The sequence below is a fragment of the Hippoglossus hippoglossus genome, chromosome 17, assembly GCF_009819705.1.
Source record: "Hippoglossus hippoglossus isolate fHipHip1 chromosome 17, fHipHip1.pri, whole genome shotgun sequence".
NCBI classification, from domain to species: domain Eukaryota; kingdom Metazoa; phylum Chordata; class Actinopteri; order Pleuronectiformes; family Pleuronectidae; genus Hippoglossus; species Hippoglossus hippoglossus.
Window position 1 is genome coordinate 14,504,959 of NC_047167.1, and position 22,085 is coordinate 14,527,043.

The 22,085-nt window shown below is 41.4% G+C and overlaps 1 protein-coding gene across 6 annotated transcripts; it reads right to left on the reverse strand.

Annotated features, from left to right (window-relative positions):
- Positions 1 to 395: 395 nt before the first annotated feature.
- LOC117778228 (oxysterol-binding protein-related protein 1-like) lies at positions 396 to 19,526 on the reverse strand. Of its 6 annotated transcripts, none has more exons than XM_034613631.1 (28): positions 19,177 to 19,526; positions 19,013 to 19,098; positions 18,676 to 18,750; positions 17,650 to 17,761; positions 17,478 to 17,563; positions 17,051 to 17,195; positions 16,813 to 16,880; positions 16,114 to 16,158; positions 15,123 to 15,196; positions 14,830 to 14,893; positions 14,567 to 14,668; positions 14,345 to 14,467; positions 14,125 to 14,203; positions 13,734 to 13,840; positions 8,235 to 8,403; positions 6,375 to 6,567; positions 4,434 to 4,509; positions 3,795 to 3,929; positions 3,219 to 3,310; positions 2,908 to 3,096; positions 2,705 to 2,812; positions 2,331 to 2,420; positions 2,012 to 2,126; positions 1,785 to 1,901; positions 1,518 to 1,641; positions 1,330 to 1,420; positions 1,182 to 1,202; positions 396 to 910 (listed from the first exon to the last, which is right to left on the reverse strand). In XM_034613631.1, the coding sequence occupies exons 1-28, from the start codon at positions 19,298 to 19,300 to the stop codon at positions 808 to 810; spliced, it is 2,913 nt and encodes a 970-aa protein (XP_034469522.1). In that variant the 5' UTR covers positions 19,301 to 19,526; the 3' UTR covers positions 396 to 807. The 6 variants fall into 6 exon arrangements, with proteins under 6 accessions (XP_034469522.1, XP_034469521.1, XP_034469520.1 ...); XM_034613630.1 differs by having other exon boundaries at positions 2,000 to 2,126; positions 2,908 to 3,093; positions 3,216 to 3,310; XM_034613629.1 differs by having other exon boundaries at positions 2,000 to 2,126; positions 19,177 to 19,525.
- Positions 19,527 to 22,085: the final 2,559 nt, after the last annotated feature.

A 22,085-nucleotide genomic window follows, 5' to 3' on the forward strand; every position in this document is an offset into this window, starting at 1 on the left:
CAGTGTCCCTGCTTTAAGTGTAGTTAGAAAAAAGTGCTACTGTGGCCACAGAACCAGGTAGACGTGTGTGCAACGACTGGTAGTCACATCTATACAGTTACACATTTCAGAGCTTAATAATATTTTATACATTTATTTCATTTGTAAAAGTCTTACTGCTACAGTACTGGCTAGAGATGGAAACATTTTACTTGCAAACAGATTTACAACCGACTGCAGGGGGCGTTGCTAACAAGCACTGAGGCAGATTTCAAACACTAATCATCTGCACCATTTATTATATGAGGGAGTAAAAACAGGCAAGATTTAATACTTTGCATTGCATTATAGTTTGCTAGTAGAACCAGACTTAATCTAATTAGAGGGATCAGGACGCACCACACTTTCTATTGTCGTGTTCCTGCCTCCTCTGTCTCTGCGTTGATGAGTAAAATGTTTGCATAACCAGTCGCAACTCTGCACAAACTACAAACAGTAAAACTGAGGTTGCTGTTCAAACACTCCATCTATTTAACATGACATATTTCTAATATACAATCTAGTTTTTCCTGTATATGCTTAAACTGTACTCGAGTGGTCCACAACCACAATAAATTAGCAAAAAAAGAGTTTCTGTGCTTTATTATCCACACACGTTGAAGAATATACACCAAAGGGTCCATTCGGTGTTTCGCTGTCTTTTTAAAAAGATATTTTGAGCCTATTTTCTCACATTGAATCCTGATCTCTACCTGCTGTTCCAAACCCAAGTACAGCAGATCAAGTCCAGAGGTGGTAACAGTAGATATCCATGTGTGTGTTTACTTGTTAGTAGATGTCAGGCAGCTGAGTGTAGTTTCTGTCCCAGTAGCTTTTCAAGTAGATCCAGTCCTGAGCTTTATTGTGAGGGTTGGGCCCTTGTTGAAACCACCTGCAGAGATTTAACAAAGACAAAATCATTTAATATAAATAGACAACATGTGGAAATCTAAACACACCAACAGCACGTCATGGAAAAGTGGGAAATGTTTCAAGTCTTCTCGGGAAAACTCCAATGCCCGTGTATTTACCAGTGTTTCAATTAGTAAACTAAAAAAACAAACACCACACAGTTGTAGTTGTGCATTTTGGCCTGAGGAGGGTGCTGCAGCACTTCACACCCAGACAAACGACAGTGAAAAGAGCAAAGCTTTGAACCAAACCTCGGGCCGAGTGCAGCGTTCCTTCTCAGTTATAATAAAGGGGAAGGCACAGCGGACAACACAAAACAATAAGGGGGCATTTAGTCAAAACGGACCAATAATCAGCAACTGTACAATGACATCACACGACATTTTCTCAGGGACTAACCTCGTTTTCCACTCGTCTGTCGACTTGGTGCGATTTTTCCGGGCTATCCTCTGTTTTTCCTCAAGCCTCTTCTTCTCGGCGCTCGCCAAATCTATAAGGACACAGACGCCCCCCCATTTTTAAAAAGTCTTTACATGGAACTTAGCTGGTGTTGCATTAAAGACTCAAACTGAGGTCGTATACTGCACCTATATCTCCATTCTCCATGGCGCTGATGTCCGGTCTGAGGCGACTGTCGGTGGGAGGAACGACTCCCTCCATGCTTTTCTCCAGCTCGTTTAGTTGCATGGCGAATGTGGAGAATGCGTAGAACTGCCACAGACACACACAAAAAAAAGATCACAAATTTTCAACTGCCATACAAGGTGCAAGAATGAAATGCAGCAAAACAACACACCTGCCTGGTTTACTTTAACTTTTACTCAAACATTGTTCTCGCTCTTCTTCCATCGTACCTTGGCTGAGTTCTCCGGTCGAGGCGTTATCTTCCAGATGAGCTCGCTGCCTGGGATGACCTGAACCGTCTCAGCATCAGGTAGAGGCATCTCTTCTGGCTCCTCATCCACACTGCTCTGGGGCCCACAGACACACACACACACACACACGTAAGATCAAGTGTAACTCAAACCAAACGGACACAGAACAAAGGTGACTTTTGAATTTTCTTTACCCGTTTACTGGCCTTTTTATCATCTGAATTCTTTTTGTCAGACTTTTTGTGGGCGTCGAAGGTAGCGGGGTCAACGGTGTACAGGCATTCAGTCCATTTGCCGTATATCGCACAGAGTTTCTTTTTGCTGCATATAACAAATTATACACAGTTACTTTTAGATGCCTTTGATATTTCAGCATTGCACTGACATACTGACACCACTATAAAATCAATGTCCTGGTACATTACATGTGACAAATCAAAAATGGAGCAATTTATGACATAATTGCTCATAGTTTCAGGCATCTCATAAATTATAAAATCAGTGTTAATTCAACAAAGACGATACCTTTTATCTAGGATGTATCCCTCCACCTTATGGAGCTCTTTTCCAAAGAGGCCACAGGGCTTGAACGTCATGCTGCATCTCTCTCCAGTCCTGCCACAGAATGACACACTGCTTACCAATTCCCTTTCACTATTCTCCTTCTGCGAGCCGAGGCTTTCAAACATTAATTATCCTGCTCACGCTCTTCTATTCTAATGGCAACTGTCCCAGTTCTGCTCCCATGATCAATACGCTGAATCTGAAAGTAGATCAACACTCCAGTGCACAGAGAAAGATATTCCTGCACCCAAGTCTCTGTGCAGGCAAATACACGATACAAGCTCGTTTGCAGACAAACATAAACAGAGAAGACCATTTAGAGATTTCTTTTTTACTTGTGATTGATCACTTCCACGTTGCCGTACTGCTCGATCCAAAGCTGACCGACAATGATGTTGTGGACACAGCAGGTGGGATTTGTCCAGGTGTAGGCTTCATTATACCTGCAGAGAGAAAGAGACAAATAATGTGAGATGACAAATACCACTAAATGAATGAATTCAGACGTACAAAGAACAGCCTTCGACTTTGAACTCACTTCGGGAGCTCCAGTGTTATGATTCCCTTCGGCTCTGCTTCTATACTCTTTCCCCAAAATTTGAGTTTGGGGTAGATGGAACCGTGAAAGACGAAATCCTCTTTGAGGCCCTCAGCATGAAAGGCACTGACAGGAGGGTGATGGCTCACTTGCTCTGATACCCACCGAAAGCCCAATTCGTCTCTGGTGGAGAAGACAGACATGTCTGCGACTGCAGGGAGGCTCACTACAAGAGCAACTCTTCACTAAATGTAAAACATGTTTATAGGTAGGCTCATGACACACGTTTGTGAATTGAAGTTGGCGTAACGAGCTCAAAGGTCTCCCCCAGTAGTGGATTGAAAGGCTTCCCAGTCCTCTCCCACTGTGATGCTACAGCTGACACAGCAAACGCTGCAACACACTATACAGCAGGGACAAATTCAATCATTAGTGTGTAGGAGTCGATGGGATGAAGTAGTCAGGAGATCTCTCGTTTTGTGCACCTCTCGGTGTGCGTTTTATTTAACAAACATTTTACGGCTAGAGAGAACTTCCGGGTGTCACCAAAACATCCGCTTTTAACCCCTCCCGGTGCCCTTGTTACCATGGTAACCCCACAGCTTCTTACAGGGTGTCTAAGCGTGCAAACCACATAGTGCAATCAAATAGTGTAAACCACGTCAACAGTCTTTGGTGAATTCTGTCTATCACATGTGTCCACTACAAGTGTATATATAATGTATATTATGAAGTCCCACAATAGCTTAAAAATATCTTAATAAAAAGGATACTGGTAGCACTTGATTTAAATAAATATTTACATGTTACCGTTGAAATTAACGGTATCGATTGTTTATCGATTTCTATTATTTTTGTTGAAGTAGGTGAACACGGGATGACGATACCTTCATCCTCTCAACAGAGTCGGTTGTGGTGTTGGCCTGGTGGATGAGGTAGGTGTGCTCCATGTACTCCGTTAGGCGCTGGAGAAAGCTCAGAGGCTCATTAAATACCACGGGCATGGCAATCTTCGACAGCTCCTGAAAGAAGAGTTGGAGAAGATTAAAGAAACCGGGAGGGAACAGACTTGTGCATGAGCGGCGAGTACGATGGAACACAGAAGAGCTGCAAGCTTCTACATATGAAACATTTAGGTCTGATAAATGTGGTTAGAGAAAGCAACCATGCACAAGCTCTTTTCTACAAGCTTCAAACATCCACTAAGAATCCCTTCTGTGCCTCTAGATTGACTGTACACCCAGCTGTCTAGTGTGTTGTACATCTATGTTTAATTAGGGAAATATACAGATATGGTCTGGAAGGAAGACTTGGATCCCCGAGGTCTCCAGGACTCTAATAAATACTAATAACTGAAACAAATAAAAAGGTAATGAGGAAGCACTTTAACTTATAAACTAAACTTTTCAGCTGAGTTTACTCCTTCAATAAGTAACTTAAAAAACTAAATCTCAAGTCCGCAATTTGCAAACTGCCAAAAACCCAACAAATGAAAGGTAAGTTTGCCGAAGCCTCTCTCTTCTCACCATGCCGATGCATTTTTTCAGGATACTCCAGATGCTGACGTCATTCCTGGAGAACATGGGAGACGGTAGACATGTTCTGTGGGGCAGCAGTAAAAAGACAGGATTACTTTAATGAGAATTTCCCTGTGTCCCAATCATGTGTTGTTACATCCATCTGTTCATAGGAAATCATTAGATCGTTTATTTTGGTTTGTTGTTTATTTAAGGTCAGGGGCGGATTCAGGGGCCCAGCTAAGATCTGATTGTAATCTTTTTTTTATATAAACTAGTCACGCACTAAGAATAGTTATTTTCTAAGCTGCCGAAATTGTGCTGAACAATTTTCAAAATATATTCATTGATGTCTGGCTTTTCTCAAAGCTACAGATCTAACAGTAAACAAGGAATGACTGAAATGTGCACCTTACTGAATCAGGAACTGTGAATGTGGATGTTGGGCAGATAATTGTCCCCTCCGTGTTTGTGGCCCCCTTTACGGCCCCTGATTTAGAACAATTCTAGATCCGCCACTGTGTCAGGTGCAGAGCAGGAAACATAGCTTGACCCCCCATTTGGAAACAAAGTCACCTGACACCTTTAAGCTGATGAGCTGCTCCAGCCTCATGCAATATCCATGACTGGATCTACAACTGCATGTGTGTTGGTTTTCAAGCCTTGGTCATGAGACACACTCCTTAAATCGTTTTTTTTTTCTACATATGAAATCTGGTTCAGAAACACTCACATAATTAAGTTTGCATTTCTATTAATTAATATCTGAACTTTAAAGTTAATTCAAGTGTGCTCTAGAACTATAAAACACACTTTTCTACTCTCGCTAAATCTCAAGTCACAACACAGCGGCGTTTATCTTCCAGTCTTGCTGACAGCTGTCGGGTGGGGTGATTTACAGGTATGCTGGCTGGAGGCAGATGGTGTCCTTGTTTGGAAATGAGTGCAGAAGCAGCCACACAAATAAAAGCCATTACTTCAGCTAAATAAACAGAGGTAGAGAGTAGTGGGGGGTAGCTGCTGCTCCAAAATGTGTTTCAGCATGGAGGATTTCTTTCATTAAGCTGAAATGAAACTGATATCATTCACCTACTCAGAAATTCAGATAAAAATAATGTCTTAAACAAAAGCATTGTTCAGCAGAGGCCACTTGAACATGTGAGATCAATACTTGAGTCAAAGAGTGACTACTTGTACAATTCATTAGAAGATTATCTATAACAGGTTGTTATTATGATAATGTGAGTGTGTTTGAAGCTTATGGATGCGAGACACCAGATCAATAAAGTATCTATCTGTAAAAATATGAGCGAAATGGCAAACAACTAGATTTTAAAAACACACAGGCAACCAGTGTCTTTAAATGACAGAAATTTCAAATAAACACACACCTCATAAATCTTTAATACAAAAACAAACCCACGCACGCACACAGAGCCAGTCAGCCAGTCAGTGCCCCTTTCGTCCAACTCCTACTTTGAGCCAGCACATGCTTTAATTATTCATGGATCACTTGTTGGATTAAAGCGAGGCCGAGGCAGAATCAGCATTGGCAGAAAAGAAAGAGATGACAAATCCTCCATGACACAGAGCATCAGACACAGGGTGCCGTGACAGGTTGACTCTTCACTTAGAGTTGGATCCGTCGGGAAAAACACAACAGGCTATTCTCTGGGGGTTGGGTGCTCAAACAAAAAACACTCGACAACAACAGAGCAGACTGGAAAGGTGGTATCTCATTACAGCAACTCTGGCCTGTCTGCTATCTGGTGGATGTCTGCAACCTGTCAGACATGTGTACTAACAATCACATGAAGAAGAACAATGGTTTAACTCTGCTTCCAGCTGTGATAATTAACTCAGCATGCACATCTTTGAATTTCCAACCGTCTCATTACCTTGGTTTATGCCAGTAAACAAGCGTGACATCATAACTGGAGCATGTCCCACCTGTGCTTCTTGACTCCATTGTGCTGGGCTGGTTGGTTGCCATGGTTACACTCCCCTGACATTCCGGTAGGCCCCCTGAGTGCGCTGGGATGGCGGAGGCTGCTGAGAAGGGGGGCGTCTCTCCCCTCGTCCTCTTCACAAGAGTGACTGGCCACGGACAGGAAGCCGCTCACTGAAAGCTCCGACTCGGAGTCTGCGGGACGATGACAGGGGGCAGATGCCGGGTCATGCCAAACACAAACATACGCATGCACAAACAAACGCGGGTTGAGAGTGTCCGGCCTCAGGAAGCTGCAGTCGCAACAGTAAACGGTCTGAAAAGAACTACCTGTGCTCAAGTTCCTCCCCAACCTCCCCCTCCCTGCTCTGCAGCAAGCCAAACCCCACCTGAGGATTGTGTTCCAGTGAGAGGCGACGCACAGGTTTCATTTCCTGCAACATTGTTTGCTCTGTGCATGCTGCTCCTCCCCAAACCAGCACCGTCAGTGACATTACAGGTACATCACATACACAAAGGGAGGGGAGAATAGTGGTATTTGTTTACTATGATGGACGACTGTGAGGCTGCTTATTGTAAATCCACGAACCTCTAAATTATTTGTGCTGACAGCAGCTGCGTGCATGTACCAAGAGGTAGCAGACACAACACTGTTGCACAAACACACACTGTATTAAAAAAATGTGGTTTGGATTTAAAAACTCTCCTGTAAAGATTCTCTTGTATACACTGAGTCTTGGTGTATAGAGTGTCTCTGGCCAGTAGATAACTCAGGGCTATCTATGAATAATGCAATGATTCCCGAGGAGGATCTCTCCTTGGTGCACAAACATGTCTACAGAAGTCTGCTGTATATAATCACCATGGCGATGCTTTTGGAAGCAAACTTTGTGCAATACTTTACCACACACAGTGTTTGCTGATGGGGATACTGTACAGGGCAAACATTCTGTCCACCACTGTCTAATTCCTCGATTAACTAATAGTTTGAATTGTAAACCCTGTCAACCTGATCACTATCCTATTACTCTTGATTATGAGAGACGAGGACATTGTCAGTGTTGTTTAGGGAATCGCACGCACGCACGCACTCGCGCACACTTATGTAAATATATGTCACAAGCTGCCCTGTGGAGTTTTCATGTAAACAAACTGTTAAGCTCACATTAACTGTTACTCAAGCAAAAAAAGCTTTATGTTTATGACTGAGACCTGGTAAATGCTTTCCTGATAAAACATTTGCAAAATATGACGACTTTTGTGCAAATCTAACAAAATTGCAGACTTGCACTCCTTTTACTTCCTGCTACTGTTGGTGCACCTATTGTCAACCAGCAGAATAGTGTGAAACAGACAAGAGTGTGTATCACTACGGGGAACTGCACCTAAAACATTGCTACTTGTCTAAAACTCCACAGGGTCCCTTTAAAGATCCCGTAACATGGATCTCAGAGTGTTTCTGTATATTTGTGTGAATCCGTCAAAAACATGTAGCCCATAGTGTCAAATGTGTGTCACGTCCCTGCTCCAGAATAAAACAGTAACTAAGTCATGGCAAGAACATGCTGTTGAGGACTTTTCACAACCACCTTCGCCTAAGTCAGTGGATTTAATCATGAATCGGACACCATAGGACCCTGTGCAGTGGTCGGTAACGGAAATAATTTTTAATCATGAACAAGCATGAGCGCCAAAGGAGTCAAACCGCTTTATAGAAAAAGATATATATATATATATATATATATATATATATATATATATACACACACACATTGATTTGGCAAGAGATGGAGGAAAACCCAGTGAGACACTTGCTTCTTGATTACTTCACTAACCAAGCAGCTACAGTAATGGCTGCTGACCTGATTCAGCGTCATAGAAGTCATCTTCGGTCAGGGTACTGAGGGTGGACCACCTCCTGCTCTTGCTGAGGGACTGCTTGAGTTCGTAGTGCTCAGTTGCCAAAGTTTGCAGAGCTTCTGTCAGAGCTTTGTTCTTCTCCACCTCCTGCTCCAATTTTAGGCTCCACACCTGCAAATACAGTGACACCAGACAGACAGTATAGACAGTTTAACTGGGAAGTTATATGACTGACTGATGGTTTCACTGTCTTAGTATTTCTGATGGCAGCTGATTGTTCTATTGCTGCCTAAAGATCTGGTTTCCTCCAGTCGGAACCAAACACCCCGGTCTCTGAGAGCTCTGCAGCCCAGGACTGTCCCTAAGCAACCTGAGCCAGGCCAATGTGGGATAAACCAGATCAGTGTTTCCTATTGTCTCACACTGCTGTTGTGCGTCTTTTTCTTACTGAACAGAAGACAGTCGCTACCAGAAATCATAAAGAAAGAGATAATGACTTTATAAAGTAAATTTACAAATTACTTGCCTTTTAATGTAGCATAAACAGGAGCTGGAAAATTCACATAAATCCGAGAATGCAAAGTAACGCCATTGTCTTCTACAATGACAAAAAGTTCTTTCTCATCATGTCTCCTGCCTGAAATATTCAATGTTGTCACCACAGCCATGCACACAGAAAATCCTGTCATCTGATCTGCTCATGTGCTCAAAGTGGCTTTTAAAAAGGTTGTGTGTAAGATTTAGTGACATCTAGTGGTGAAGTTGCATGTTGCAGCTGAATACACCTCACCCTCCCCTTCCAAATATGAATGAGAACCTGTGGTAGCCTTCAGTTGTCTTAAAAAACAAAAGGTGTTGTCCAGTTTGGGCTACTGTAAAAAACATGGCGGCCTCCGTAGAGAGGACCCGCTCCTGATGTAAATATCAAGTATTTAAATATCACTAGGATTATTTTATAAAAAAATGTTGCCAATAGATCCTTTCACCTAAATCTTACACACTGGACCTTTAATTCACCGGCTGTACCCAAATGTATCTGCTTCTCACAGTTTGCATCTCAGATGTTCCTATAGCCATCATGGACACAATGTTTCCATGATTTCCACGGTCGAAAGAGTTTGTTTTTGATAAATGCAAGAATGTGACTCCAAGATTTTTTTCACTTGGGATACTCCCATTAAAGTCGCACTGCAGTCAATTTTAATTGTATTCTAGAAACATAACTAAAGTCTTCCCCCTCTGTATTTTTTTTTTTTAATATTAATGTCAAAATTTAAATTTTATACTATTAATACTACTACTTGTATAACTTATTGTAGATTTTCTCTGTTTTGTGGCTGTGCAAGCTATTTCTGGTTTCTACCACAGCTCACACATATTTGTAACATTTCATTTTTGTATTTACATGTGAAATTAACTAAACTACCTCAGATGCCCCTGTGGTGGAGATGGATGAGACTGTGAAACACTCAGCAACATTTACTTATTGACTGATAAGTTTTTTCTGATCAGCAAACTTCAAGGGAGCCAATCCAGCCATTTGCATTGAATATTGATCGGATTTCAATTAGTGCAGCCCTAACACAAACAAGGGGTTTAGTGTACTTTTTGGAAATAGATGATGTAAACTTGATTTTCTTTTGGGCCTCAGACTTGACCTTATAAAAGGCGAGGATGACTAATGTGTAACAATGTGCAGATCCCAACTCTGTGACAGTGCAATCACACCCTGGGATCAAAACACGCCAAGCTACATTAACTTTCTTGACCGTTTATCTGAACCGACGGATTCGTGACATTACCCCATTTTAACAAAGACACACATTTGCTGTAACCACAAACCCACACTCACACTTTTATATAGACTTTTGTGTAGCTCACGAGCAGTTTCTTTCACACGAGGTTAAGAAGCCGTCTGGCACCTGAAGTCGGGGAAAAACTAAACACTTTCATGTGACACTGTGATGTTGTCATCACAGTATAAACTCAGCTGCTTTAGCAACTTCCGTTTCTGTTAAATTCATATTTGATAAACACAAATCTTTATAGTTTCTCCCCAGAATTCAAAATATGTTCCTCAATACAACGTAGGAAATCTTTTTTTTTTTTTTTTTTAATCAAGATTAAAGTGACTGGTAAAACATTATCTTGTTCTCTTTACTATCTGTTTATCTTCCCAAACATGACCTACAATATGCATCCAAGTCAACAGCAGCAAGTCACATAATGACACACGCTAATAGCAACAATTACATATATCAAATACATGTCAATAAGAACATTTACCTGGAAAGATCATTTAATTCAACCATATTTTCAGTTAAATGGTTTACACAGTAAATGAGCTCAATGTGAGGACGCCCGTTTTAACACTCCCTGTACCAGGCCCTTGGCTAAAGAGCACATCCAGGAACAGAACACTTTGTTGTGTAACTATCCCGGGCAGCTCTCTCGCTCCTGCTGCATCCTCTCGCCTGAGCACAAACAGCTCTATTTTAAGCCCTGCTGAGGCTGTGTGCTGGAGCTGTTGCTGGAGCCTGGGAGGGATGCTTCTCCTTGGCCACCACCCCAAAGGGAAGAGCTTTGTACTTTGTTCACAAATTTCCTTTCACTGCTGAAGAGCAGGCAAATCTCAGAGGGAAATGTATGATTAGTCCACACAGGAGTCTGTAATAAATGTATATCAAACTGTACATGAATCATTATGACAGGGAGCCGAGAGACTGAAAAATATTTTACTCGAGTGTGACGTGAGAACTGCCAAGAGATGTGGTAACCATCGCACAGAAAGAGTTCTGGGTATTTTTCCATACATGCACACCTGGAGTCTCAAAAGACCAGGCTGCATGTACACACACCTGAAAAAGGACAGTGCACAGACCAAGGAAATGAAACCATTACCGAGGGAAGGTCCCTCTCTCCTGGGTAACACATGAAAAGCTTCTCTTTTAAGGATTTGGATGTGATCTTCTTTCTCACACCAAGTAGATCCGATTTCACGAATAACAGATGAGAAAAAAAATACCACAGTGCTATTCTCCAGCCCTCAGAGCAATACAAGACTGATCTGCTTCTCTGTGGTTTCAAGCTTTAAGCCTCCGCTTGTTTTCCCAACAGTTGTGGAAGCCTGCTGCCTGGGAAACACCAGGGAAGGTTGGGTTTATGCATAATTTTTGTCTGAGTTTCTGTCCAGGATTGTCTATTTTGCAGCTCAATCTTCATTACAACATTTTGTAAAAGAAAGATAGCAGCACAAACTTCCTCCTAAATGTCATGTAACCAGTCATATAGTGTGCTCCTGTATGTAGTGTCAATGTGGCTACTCCCACTAGCATTCATTAGTCCTGCAGCAGCTGCTGAAATGGGTCAGACCACATGTACTGTAACTGCCACAAAAGCCCTCTGATGATCAATCGTGTTTCTCTGTTACACATCTGCCTGGAAGTAAAACCACAATTACTACAACACGTGACCACTTCGATCACTGTGGGGGGTGAATGTGTAAGTGGCATCGACGGAGGCATCTGTGGCAGGACAATGGGAATGTGGGATTAAAGTTAATACTGATTAATACAGCCAATCTCAGCACTGTAGAAAATATAATCCAGTTAGTGAATGTAGTAGCAGGAGCTTAGCGTGAGACCAGCAGCTGTGACATGCTTGTTATGACATTTTCTACTGAGTAAACTATCTGGCATTTAAAAATGAATTCAGTGTCCACCGTTGTGACATTTCCAGAGCTGCTTGGGTGATGAGACTGATAAAACAGCCCTTTTAAAAATGGCGTTTTATTTCCCCGTCACAGGACGGCAGCTGTTGCCAAGTCCCACTAAAAATAATGAGATTTAGCACCGTACATGCTAAACATGTTCACATGCTTGGGGCATTGCAATATCACATGTGTGTCTGTGTGTATATAAATATCACACACACACACACACACACACACACACACACACACACACACACACACACACACACACACACACACACACACACACACACACACACACACACACACACACACACACACACACACACACACACACACACACACACACACCTTTTTTTTAGGCTTGATAACAACTCAAGTCAGTTCAGTATCTTGCCCAAGGACAATTCAGCACAGGGATCAAATCACTGACCTACTGGTTAGTGGACTACGTGACGTCTAAAGCTGAGTTTTATTGTATCTGATGCAAAATTGTTTCAGATATTTACAATTACACAAAAAAATCAATAACATGTAGACACGGTTGTGCATAGTTGCATTTCTATATGAAGAATTTTAATCCTACTTTTCACATGGTTTTGAGTTGTAGTACGTATCCAACAATCATTCCTCACAGTTTCTTACCTGCAAGGTTTGAGACCAATATAGGATCTCATAATTCTTCATTCATGTGCTACAGTACCCTGGAAAAAATATCTTCAAATCTTAACTTTAAGTATCACCACATCAAATATAGGTCCTCAATGCAAATTCATCTATTCTCTCCATTCTCTGAATTCATTACATTATACCATGACCTCATTAAAATAATCATTGAGTGTAGAGTTCAAACAAACCAGCTACATTTCACATAATTAAATCCATAGTATCCTGCACATATTGATAAATCTCTCTCGTTTATGCCAGTGCTCGGGTCCAACCCTCCCATCAACACTTAAAACATCAGAATGAATCCAGTTGATGCCAAACTTCAAACACCTCACATTAAGTCATCTGGGACCAGCCAACTGCAAACAAAGCCAGATATTCAGCTGACGACAGAAAAAAAAAAAACTAACAATGAGAGGAAAGCCGGGAATATAGAAAAAGATCTGTTTGTTTTGTACCTGTGCAGATGCTGGATGGAAGTGCCGTCACTGTCTCGTCTTCCGTCCTGTGGACAAATGCTCGGATGATCTGGCATGTGTGAGTGTGCCTGCGAGCGTGTTTTTTCTCACTGTGCGAGGCTGAAAGCATGTATCGCCAGCTGAGCCTGTGAATATGCATGCACTTGAGTTCTCTCGCTCAATGCACAGCCTTTCCCTAGAGCAGGAGTGTGTGGCTGCAAGTCCAACTGTGTGTGTGTGTGTGTGTGTGTGTGTGTGTGTGTGTGTGTGTGTGTGTGTGTGTGTGTTACACTGATCTGCAAGCTGAATGCAGACCTAAGCATAAAAGAGGATCTGGCCTGTGTCCTTCCTACAGACATGCCAGTGATTACCACACTATTCAATTGCTCCCCCGCCCCCAAGGGAACAACACAACCACTGAGACAGGTGGACAGGGACACACGCACACACACACAAACATCAAGATTCTCTGTTACTAAATAAAATTAGACAGTTTTCAGTGAAAGGACTTTGCATCATATGGCGAACGCTGTTTCACTTTCAAAACAAACATCACATCAGGATATGAGACGGACTCTCGCAGATGTTTATGGTTTTGATTGCATTTAATTGAGTGTGAAAAGTGGTGTTTTTCTAGTTTGGATGAGAGGGTGGCTCCCTACCTCTTCTTGTTTTGACAACAGTTCGAGGCACAGCTGGAGGGCGGCACAAGTGTCACTGGAGAGCTCACTGGTCTCTTTGGCTTTTAGTAGGAGAGGAGCAGCCAATGCTTCAAAAAGGAAGAAAATATAATTGCAGGTGTATGATTTACTTAAATGCACTTAATCATTTGTGATTCTTTTCATTATTGATTGTTTACTCTACTAAAACAGCTCATCACATCATCAAATGTTTCGTTTTCTCCACGAAATACAACTCAAATAACTAATGTATCATTAAAATGACAGGCGATAATTGCTGCTAGTGTAAGTATATCAATACAGTTGATGCAGTGGCCCAAAATATTAACATGTATACACTGCACTGGTATGAGAGAAAGTCTGGGACACTTACAAAAATTCTCCTCATTCTTCACCATGGATAGAAATGTTGACACTTCACTCTCCAATTTCTGCTGGCAAGTGCTGGCTACCTGCAGGAGAACAGCACAGAGGCACTTTAGAAGTGGAAGACTCACCGCTGGGCAAATGTCGGATTTCTTTTAAAAAGCACTGAATGGCACCGCTACCCTACATGAGAGAAGACCCTTTAAAAAAAACGTACTTGATCTTACCTGAACTGCGTGTGTCAGGTTCCGTACTGCCACGTCACCGTCCTCCTCATTACTGACGATCTGTTCTTGTGTGCAGTGGCGAGTGCTATAGGATGAATGTCCCTCAAAAGCATCCAACCATTTCTAAGTGGGAGAAATACCAGTAACATTTACATATTTATCTACTGGCGCAGAAAACACTCAGCCGAATCAGTCAGAAGGAGTAGAAATATCTCATCTCACTTTTCTCGTTGCCACTGAGTTGGTCTTTGAGGGGACCTTAAAAGAATGCACGGTGTCGTCAAAGCATCGGAGCATGAAGAAGCAATGATCCCACGGTTTGACCTGCAATGACAAACATGAAGCTGCTCATGGCTGCGCTCGCTGCTCTTCATGTCAAATATCATGGTGTCATTAGTGCAACGAGATCGCAGCTGAAACATCTGAGGACTGAGCATCCTTGAAGGGTAATCAATTACAATGAGCCTCTAACCTCCTCTACCCACCATGCAGTAGGCTTGTGTAAGAGATGTACAGCCCTGCTTCCTGACACCAGCCACTGCGTCAGCCCTAGAAAAAGAAACAGAGCAGACAGAATAAAATACAACAAAGCAGTAATCTACATACGGTACAGAATCTCAGCTGCATGTTTGGTGAATTACCACTGAGCTCTCATCTCTCTCTAAAGAAGGACTGCATAAGAGACTTCAATAACAGTAACTGTATATACATTATACATGTCCAGTTCATGCTACATTTTCTTAGGTAGGATGACTGCATACAGATTAAGGCATCTCACTGTCTGGGGAACCAGGAGAGAGTTCCATTCTCAATTACCACCCAGTGGGATCGCCATCCAAGAAACCGCGAACTCTGTCAGAGACACGTGAAGTTAACATGTTAATGTCAAAAATAATTATGTTAATGTAGAGTTTTTATTTAATCTTTTGTATAACTAATGTCCCACGGAGTATTAGGTCCATATTGAAGAAAAGACATCTGAGATTTTGGGAAGAAAGTCATAATTTGATGAGGAAAATAGTTGAAAAATTAGGAGAATATAGAAAAAAAAAAGTTTTTAGGAAATAAGCAGCAAGGAGAACTTGTGCTCGCTGGAGTTCCACTACTTCTGGGTCCAAAATCTGCATTACCAATCTCTGTGAAACCCCACAAAATAACACAGATGTAACCAGTTCCCCTGCAGTCGATCACCACCCAACTGTTTCTCCTCCACAAAATTTCGCAATTTCCTCCAAGTCCGTGTGGTTCTTTCTTCTGAATAGACACAGTTTCTTACACAATGATAATGTGGTGCCAAAAAGATGAGGTATTTTGGTATTTGTGAAACCTATACTGAAGTATAACTTCACAAGATGCTCTACGTTCCTCATTTTATCACAGGGAACAGTAGCCTAACAGTATGACTTCTTTCTCTTAATATCATTACTTTTCTTATATCACAGCTTTATGCTCATAATATTGTAACTCTTTTTCTCGTCATATTAGCCAACGACATTACTCTAGTATATTACGACTTTATTATTGTCTGCTTTCTTCTCCCTTTAAGTGCCCCAAATACTCCATCGTACTCACCTAATTTTGTAATATTGAAATTCAACTAAGAAATAATGAAATATAGGGTTCCAAAGGAATTTTGTAAATAGAAAAGAGATCATTGTGTGTTGACAAGAAAAAAGAAAAGTCAATATCATCAAATGTGCAGGAGTCTGAACAAAGACATTGCCTGACATATCAAGAGTAAACAACAATACACTTGAACATCTGGGTACCTTCCAAAGAGGACCTTCAATCTTCTGCACCCCACTGTTCACGTCCTTTATGGGAAAAAAAAAATAATGATTCTTCGACAGTGTGCAGACAGAGTGGGATTGACAGTGGAGAAGAGATTTGAGAGAGACCAGAAACACCAGACTCAGTTATTTTGTGTTACACTAAACGCTGCATATTTTTCGGGGAAAACATTTTTAATTAATGTAACAGCTTAGTGCTTAGCCCTTAGTGTAATTTACACAGTGACTATGCAAGGTTTATCAAGCGTCTGAGCACGAGCAAGGAGTGCTGACTTGCAAGGCTTTTCCTCCACAGGGGCCTGACCTTAAATGAACAGAGATATGTGACAAGAGAAAATGGGGTGGGGGTGGGGGTGGGGGGGGGGGGGGGGTTGGTCACATGCACCTATATTTAGGCCCGGTGCACGATTACAAAGACAAATTAATTCGTAAAGAGAAAATGCAAATTACGTCAAATCGATGATTAAGGTGCTGAATGGATGGAGTGGCTAAGATTGGAGTGTTTAACATGCACAAGGTCAGCAAAATTCAAGACATCAGTTCATGAGATTAAAAAAAAAATAACTAACCTGATGATGTATGAGTCAAATACTGATCTGGTGGAACAGTGTATGTTTATGTCCTCGGTTTTGGAATTACAGGGAGTGGAAGATTTCAAAACCAGCTATCTGCCCTCACCTTGTCTTGATAGGCTGCTACTATGTGTTTCAGTTCATCACTGCGGACCAGGTCCAACACTGTCTGCTCTGGAACATTTACATAAAAGCAAATTACTATGCACATTTAGACACATCCAATGAAATCAGCAAAACATAATATTTACCAGGCACAATACAAGTTGTGATTCCAGTACAACTATCCTAAACTTATACTGAACTGATAAGGTGTGATAATAAGAACACAGTAAATCATTTACCATTGTTGTTCTTCATACTCGGGCTGGCTCCAGACTTGAGCAGCTTTATAATGCACAGCTTCTGCCCCCTGTAGGCCGCACAGTGTAAGGGCGTATTACCCACCGAATCCCTGCAGTGAATATTCGGTGCTTCCTGTCCACTGAGCTGAGTAGAAGAGAGTTGAACCAGAGAAAACAGTTCACCAAAGCTCTGTACCACAAATTAGATCAAATATTGTATGCATTGTTTCATAATTGATCCTGGAAATTTAATGTATCCACAATTGACCAATTCTGTAAAATGGTGCTTGTTATCTTTGGTGATGTGGACAGAGAAAGATGCAAAGTATGTTGTTACATTTGTGGTTAATCAAGTGAATGAGTAAACTCAAAAATGATGCTCTGGCTAATACATGTATTCTGCCATGGCTCAGGAAAACGCTCACACCAATTTAGACAGGGTTGAGATATCCCCCTCTCTGGCTGCTTCCAGGAGCCTCTCCTCTCGCCGCCTCGTCTCCCTCCTCTCTGCAGCTGCACACATAAAATCGCTATTTGAGAAAAGGACAGCTACACAGAGTAATGAGAAGCCATCAGCGAATATTCCAGTCATTTCATACCCTCCAGCATTGTAATGATTTCATCATCTTCTGTGACATCTTGAGGGATTTGAGCTGTTCCATTGATTATGTTGGCACCGGCATCGAACCGCAGCAACAGCAGAACAATCTCCTTCAGGGGCCAAAGTGAAAAACAACAACAAAAAGAAAATCTGACCACAACTTGTCATCACTCATACGCTTCGATGGGAGAAAAGAAGAGACTGGGGACATTACAACACAACTCGTTTTACTCCAGTCAGACAGTAATTTTTTACGAGCAGCATTTTTTTTTCATATGATCCTGATCATTTATATGAATTAATCAAAACGTAGTTTGATGTTTTGTTGACTTCTAACTGACATGTATCAAGGTCAGTGTGTCAGGCTAGCACACATTGTTTTGTCACGGCTGAGCAGCAATTTAAAAACAAACTACAAACATATGTGCAGTAAAATTTGCTTTTAAAACTGTTTTGAAACATGGATATTATACAATAAATCTGTTTAATGAAGATTTGTTGCACTGCTTATTGTTCCATTCTTCCTGTTTCACACTGAAATATGGAGATTGAATAGCATCTGTAACATCTGCACGTGCACATAGGTTTTACATATAAACAAAAGTCTATAACTGTTATCTGATAAATATGATTAAATAAATAAAGAATAGGTGTGTGTGATAATATTGTAAAACCATGCATAATTTCAGATTGCTGTTGTTATTGAGACAAAGGGCAAAAGTTAAATCGTATTTCTAACATGTTGCAACCGTCCCAGGGATGAAGTGCAACATCTGACTTCTTTCATTACATGAAATATTGCAAATGATACGACATATGCATCGTATAATAGTGTGGATGTAGATTTAACATAAAGAGTTGGTTGGTCTAGTCCAAATAGTGTTTACGTTGCTGCAAGAAAAGTGTTGCATCTGTCCCCATTGATGAGAAAGAAGGTGCAGAATATCTCCAGTTACAATATAGAGCATCTATTATTATTATTATAAAAAATATGAAGTTGCAGGGAAGTGTTTCATTCTTTTACCTTCCTTCCAGTGTAGGCCGCTTTATGCAGAGGTGTGTCCCCCATGTTATTCTGCAAATTCACATCAGCACCCGCCTGCAGATGAGATGAGATAAGTTAAAATAAGATAATCCTTTATTAGTCCCACGAAGGGGAAACTTGCAGCAGAAAAGACGACAATCAAAAATAGACTTCAGTAATAAATAAGTAAACATGCAGTGCAAACACAAGGGAATATAAAAATAGAAGATAATATATACAGTGTAATGGATTGTACATGAGCCACTGGACGTGCACCATTATAAAGTACAGTGCACAGGTATATAACAAACTGAACGATATGTGCGCCACCTCTCACCTTGAGCAGCTCCTCCACAACCTCTCTGTGTCCAAAGTAGGAGGCCATGTGCAGGGGGGTCCAGCCTGAGCTGCTCTTCCCTGAAGCTGCGGTGACACAGGGACAACATGAGCCACCTGAAGTCACTGCTGACTAATGGCGTCGGTTCATTTTCCTCTACGTACATCTGCAGTTGAGGTTGAGAGAAGATCCCTGGTCGACCCTGGACTGGAGGAGCCTCTGAATGCGAGAACAGCTTCCCTCTTTAGAGAAGAGGAGAAGCTGCTCCTCACGTGTGTCCGCCGCCATTGCTGCTAACCTGACGTCCTGCGGGCCCAGATAATCCAGATGAGACGTTTTCACTCGACGTTTAATTCGGCTTCTGGCGTTAATTGAGTCTTTGAGGCAACTTTAAATGTGGAATAACTCGTCCACAAGGATTTTAAACTGTAGTTACAGAGACTTTCTTCCAGTTCTTCCTCAGAGTGAAGTGACACAACACCCTGCAGAAATCTGAGCACCTCCATCAGCTGACAGCTGTTGGCAGCCATCATGTGACCTGAGCAGGGCCGGAGCTATGGAGTCCAGACACCCCGAGAAACTGCCAACTGAGTGTATATTTCCCCCCCTCAGAATAAAATAAATAAAAACATAAAAAAATAAAAGTAAATAAAACCAAAATCAAAAGCTTGAATATATGCAGGAGTTTTACCATCTTCTGGAGCACTAGGCTTGTGGACAGCACAGGGGTCTCTCTGGGAAAAATCAGGAAGTGAAGAAAACGTGCTATTTTTATTTGTTTATTCATGTGAATGGCTGCTGGTGTCAACTGTGAGATATTTATATAGAATACAATACTGTTATTTAGCACGATACATCACTGTGCTGGTTCAGTGGTGTATCATCACTTATCAATACGTATATTTGGTGTAATTGTCCGTTCAGGATTGTTGATGTTGGTGAAATGAAAACATTACGTATGCGCCACCAGAGCCCATTATCCACGAGTTAGGAACAGAACTACTGATGATAATTATTACTTTGCTGTTTCACCAGTGTCTAATTCTTTATTCGTACACTAGATGGAAGCATTTACTGCACCAGGTGATGTCTGCAAGTTGAGCTGTGTTTATTTTCTAAGTTTCTGTCAGAGAGACATTTACAATGTATGAGTTACATTCACACAACTCTGCACATTGCAGCCACATATTTAACCTCTACCCTTAACTGTATCTTCACGTGTCATTCATCCAATACATTTTAGCCTCTATTATCCTAATCCACAGAGATGCAGGGCTACAGACCAAATAAAATGAATACCCAATGGAATAGGCTTGAATGCTAAAATGACTAAATCACATGCAGAAACAATGCCACAGAGGTGAGTCAATTGGGTTTTAACTGCAGCAGCATTTACCAGTAAAATAATTCTGTAAATCAGCACTTTGAGAGATTTGAAATCAACATGAGGCAACAGCAGAGCTCCAAAGAGGCCAACTCAGGTGTGCCCAAACAAACACATCTGTCAGAATAATAATTATAATCAAGCTAGTCTTTAGTCACATTTTTGTCAACCAGTATCCACATGAACTACTAAAATGTAGATTTGATCCCATATTTTTTAATTATTTAATCACGGGTGTGTAGAGGAGTTTTGTTTTACTTTCTCTACAGCGTTTCCCACCAGATTCATTCAATCCATGGTGGGAGCAGTGGTGCACGTGCACGAACGTCACTCTCACCCGCAGCAGATTCCTAGTAACAGGTACACTGACCAAAGAATGAAAGACAAGTTGTCACGTGTGAGAGAGAGAACTGTGTCGCATGTCACAACAGTCTGCGTGGATGCTAACAACTTTATGGACAATAGCACACAGCTATACGATGCAGCAACGGAGCAAAACATCAAGTTGGAGATCTGTGTGTTAACGTTTCTTTCGTTGATTATGAAACTGTGGTGGGACAAAGTAGAACATGGCAGGTCACCACAGTCTAGACAAAATGATGGCCCCTTCTAGTTTGTTTGTTTGTTAGCAGGATGACATTTTCCATGAAATTGTGTGGAGGAGTGGGACGTGACCCTATTTTTCGTTTTATATAAGAGAGAAAGAGTGAGATAGGGTCTCTGAGAATAATTAATGGATTTTAATGATAAATCAGGCATTAAACGGGACTGACATTTATCAGTGTGTACAATTCTAGTTCAGTAAGATCATGGCTGTTGAGCCAAAATGATATTGCTGACCATTCAGGACTTCATGTGCTAAATCTGAGGCCTTTCACTCGTTTACACAGACAAAGTCATGTGGACCGCCCCAAGCTGGGAACAGATAAAGCCACTTCACAGCTTCTTTTTATTTTTCAGCCTGTGTATGGTATCTTCTTGTTGACTGTAATTATTAGTCCACATCCAGCGACGTCTTCCTTCACTCACGCTGATCATAATTTGCTTCACAGTCCAGTACAGTTTGTATTGATCTTTTTAACAATTACAGTTGCTATAGTTTAATGGAGACGCTCTGTTTGTCCTTCAAAAAGCATCACCCAGTACATTTGATTTGTTAACACATATCAGTCGGTCATTATTCCTGACAGTGTTAATTACAATGCATCTCAAGTCATGGAGACATGGCTGCAGACGTTAATCAAAGCATATTCATCAAATCAGGTCTGGAGAGGGAAAGAAGCACACTGGGCTAGTTCCTGCTAATTAGCATGGCAATTATTGTAAGCTGTCACAGTTCTTAAGCAATGGGGTGGACTGTGTGTGCTCCAGTGCGTAATCCCTCACAAATTACAAGATAATGGAAGCAAAAAGAGGCCACTGCTTCAAAAGGAACCGAGAGATAGAATCCCCAGCAGGGACATTTTAGGGACATGCAGCAAGAGAGAGAGAGAGAGACACAGTGAAAGGTGGGAGAGAGAAGTACAGCATGTATTCCCTGCACATAGAGCTGACTGAATTTGAATGCTTAGTGGAGTGATTGGCTGCAAAGAACACAGGTCTGAGGAGGTCTTCATCTACTGACACATTTTTTAATGTCGTTTTAAAAACTGTCACAAGGTCATATTCACTAATAAAACCCTTATGTGG

Bases quoted from the DNA above. Each gene is read 5' to 3' on its own strand.
- LOC117778228 (XM_034613630.1), bottom strand. From the start codon at position 19,300: ATGGCGGCGGACACACGTGAGGAGCAGCTTCTCCTCTTCTCTAAAGAG. The intron at 17,564-17,649 runs GTATGAAATGAC...TTATGTGTGCAG, and splicing joins AATCATTACAATGCTGGAGG to CTGCAGAGAGGAGGGAGACG. The intron at 2,127-2,330 runs GTATCGTCTTTG...TGTTATATGCAG, and splicing joins GGATACATCCTAGATAAAAG to CAAAAAGAAACTCTGTGCGA.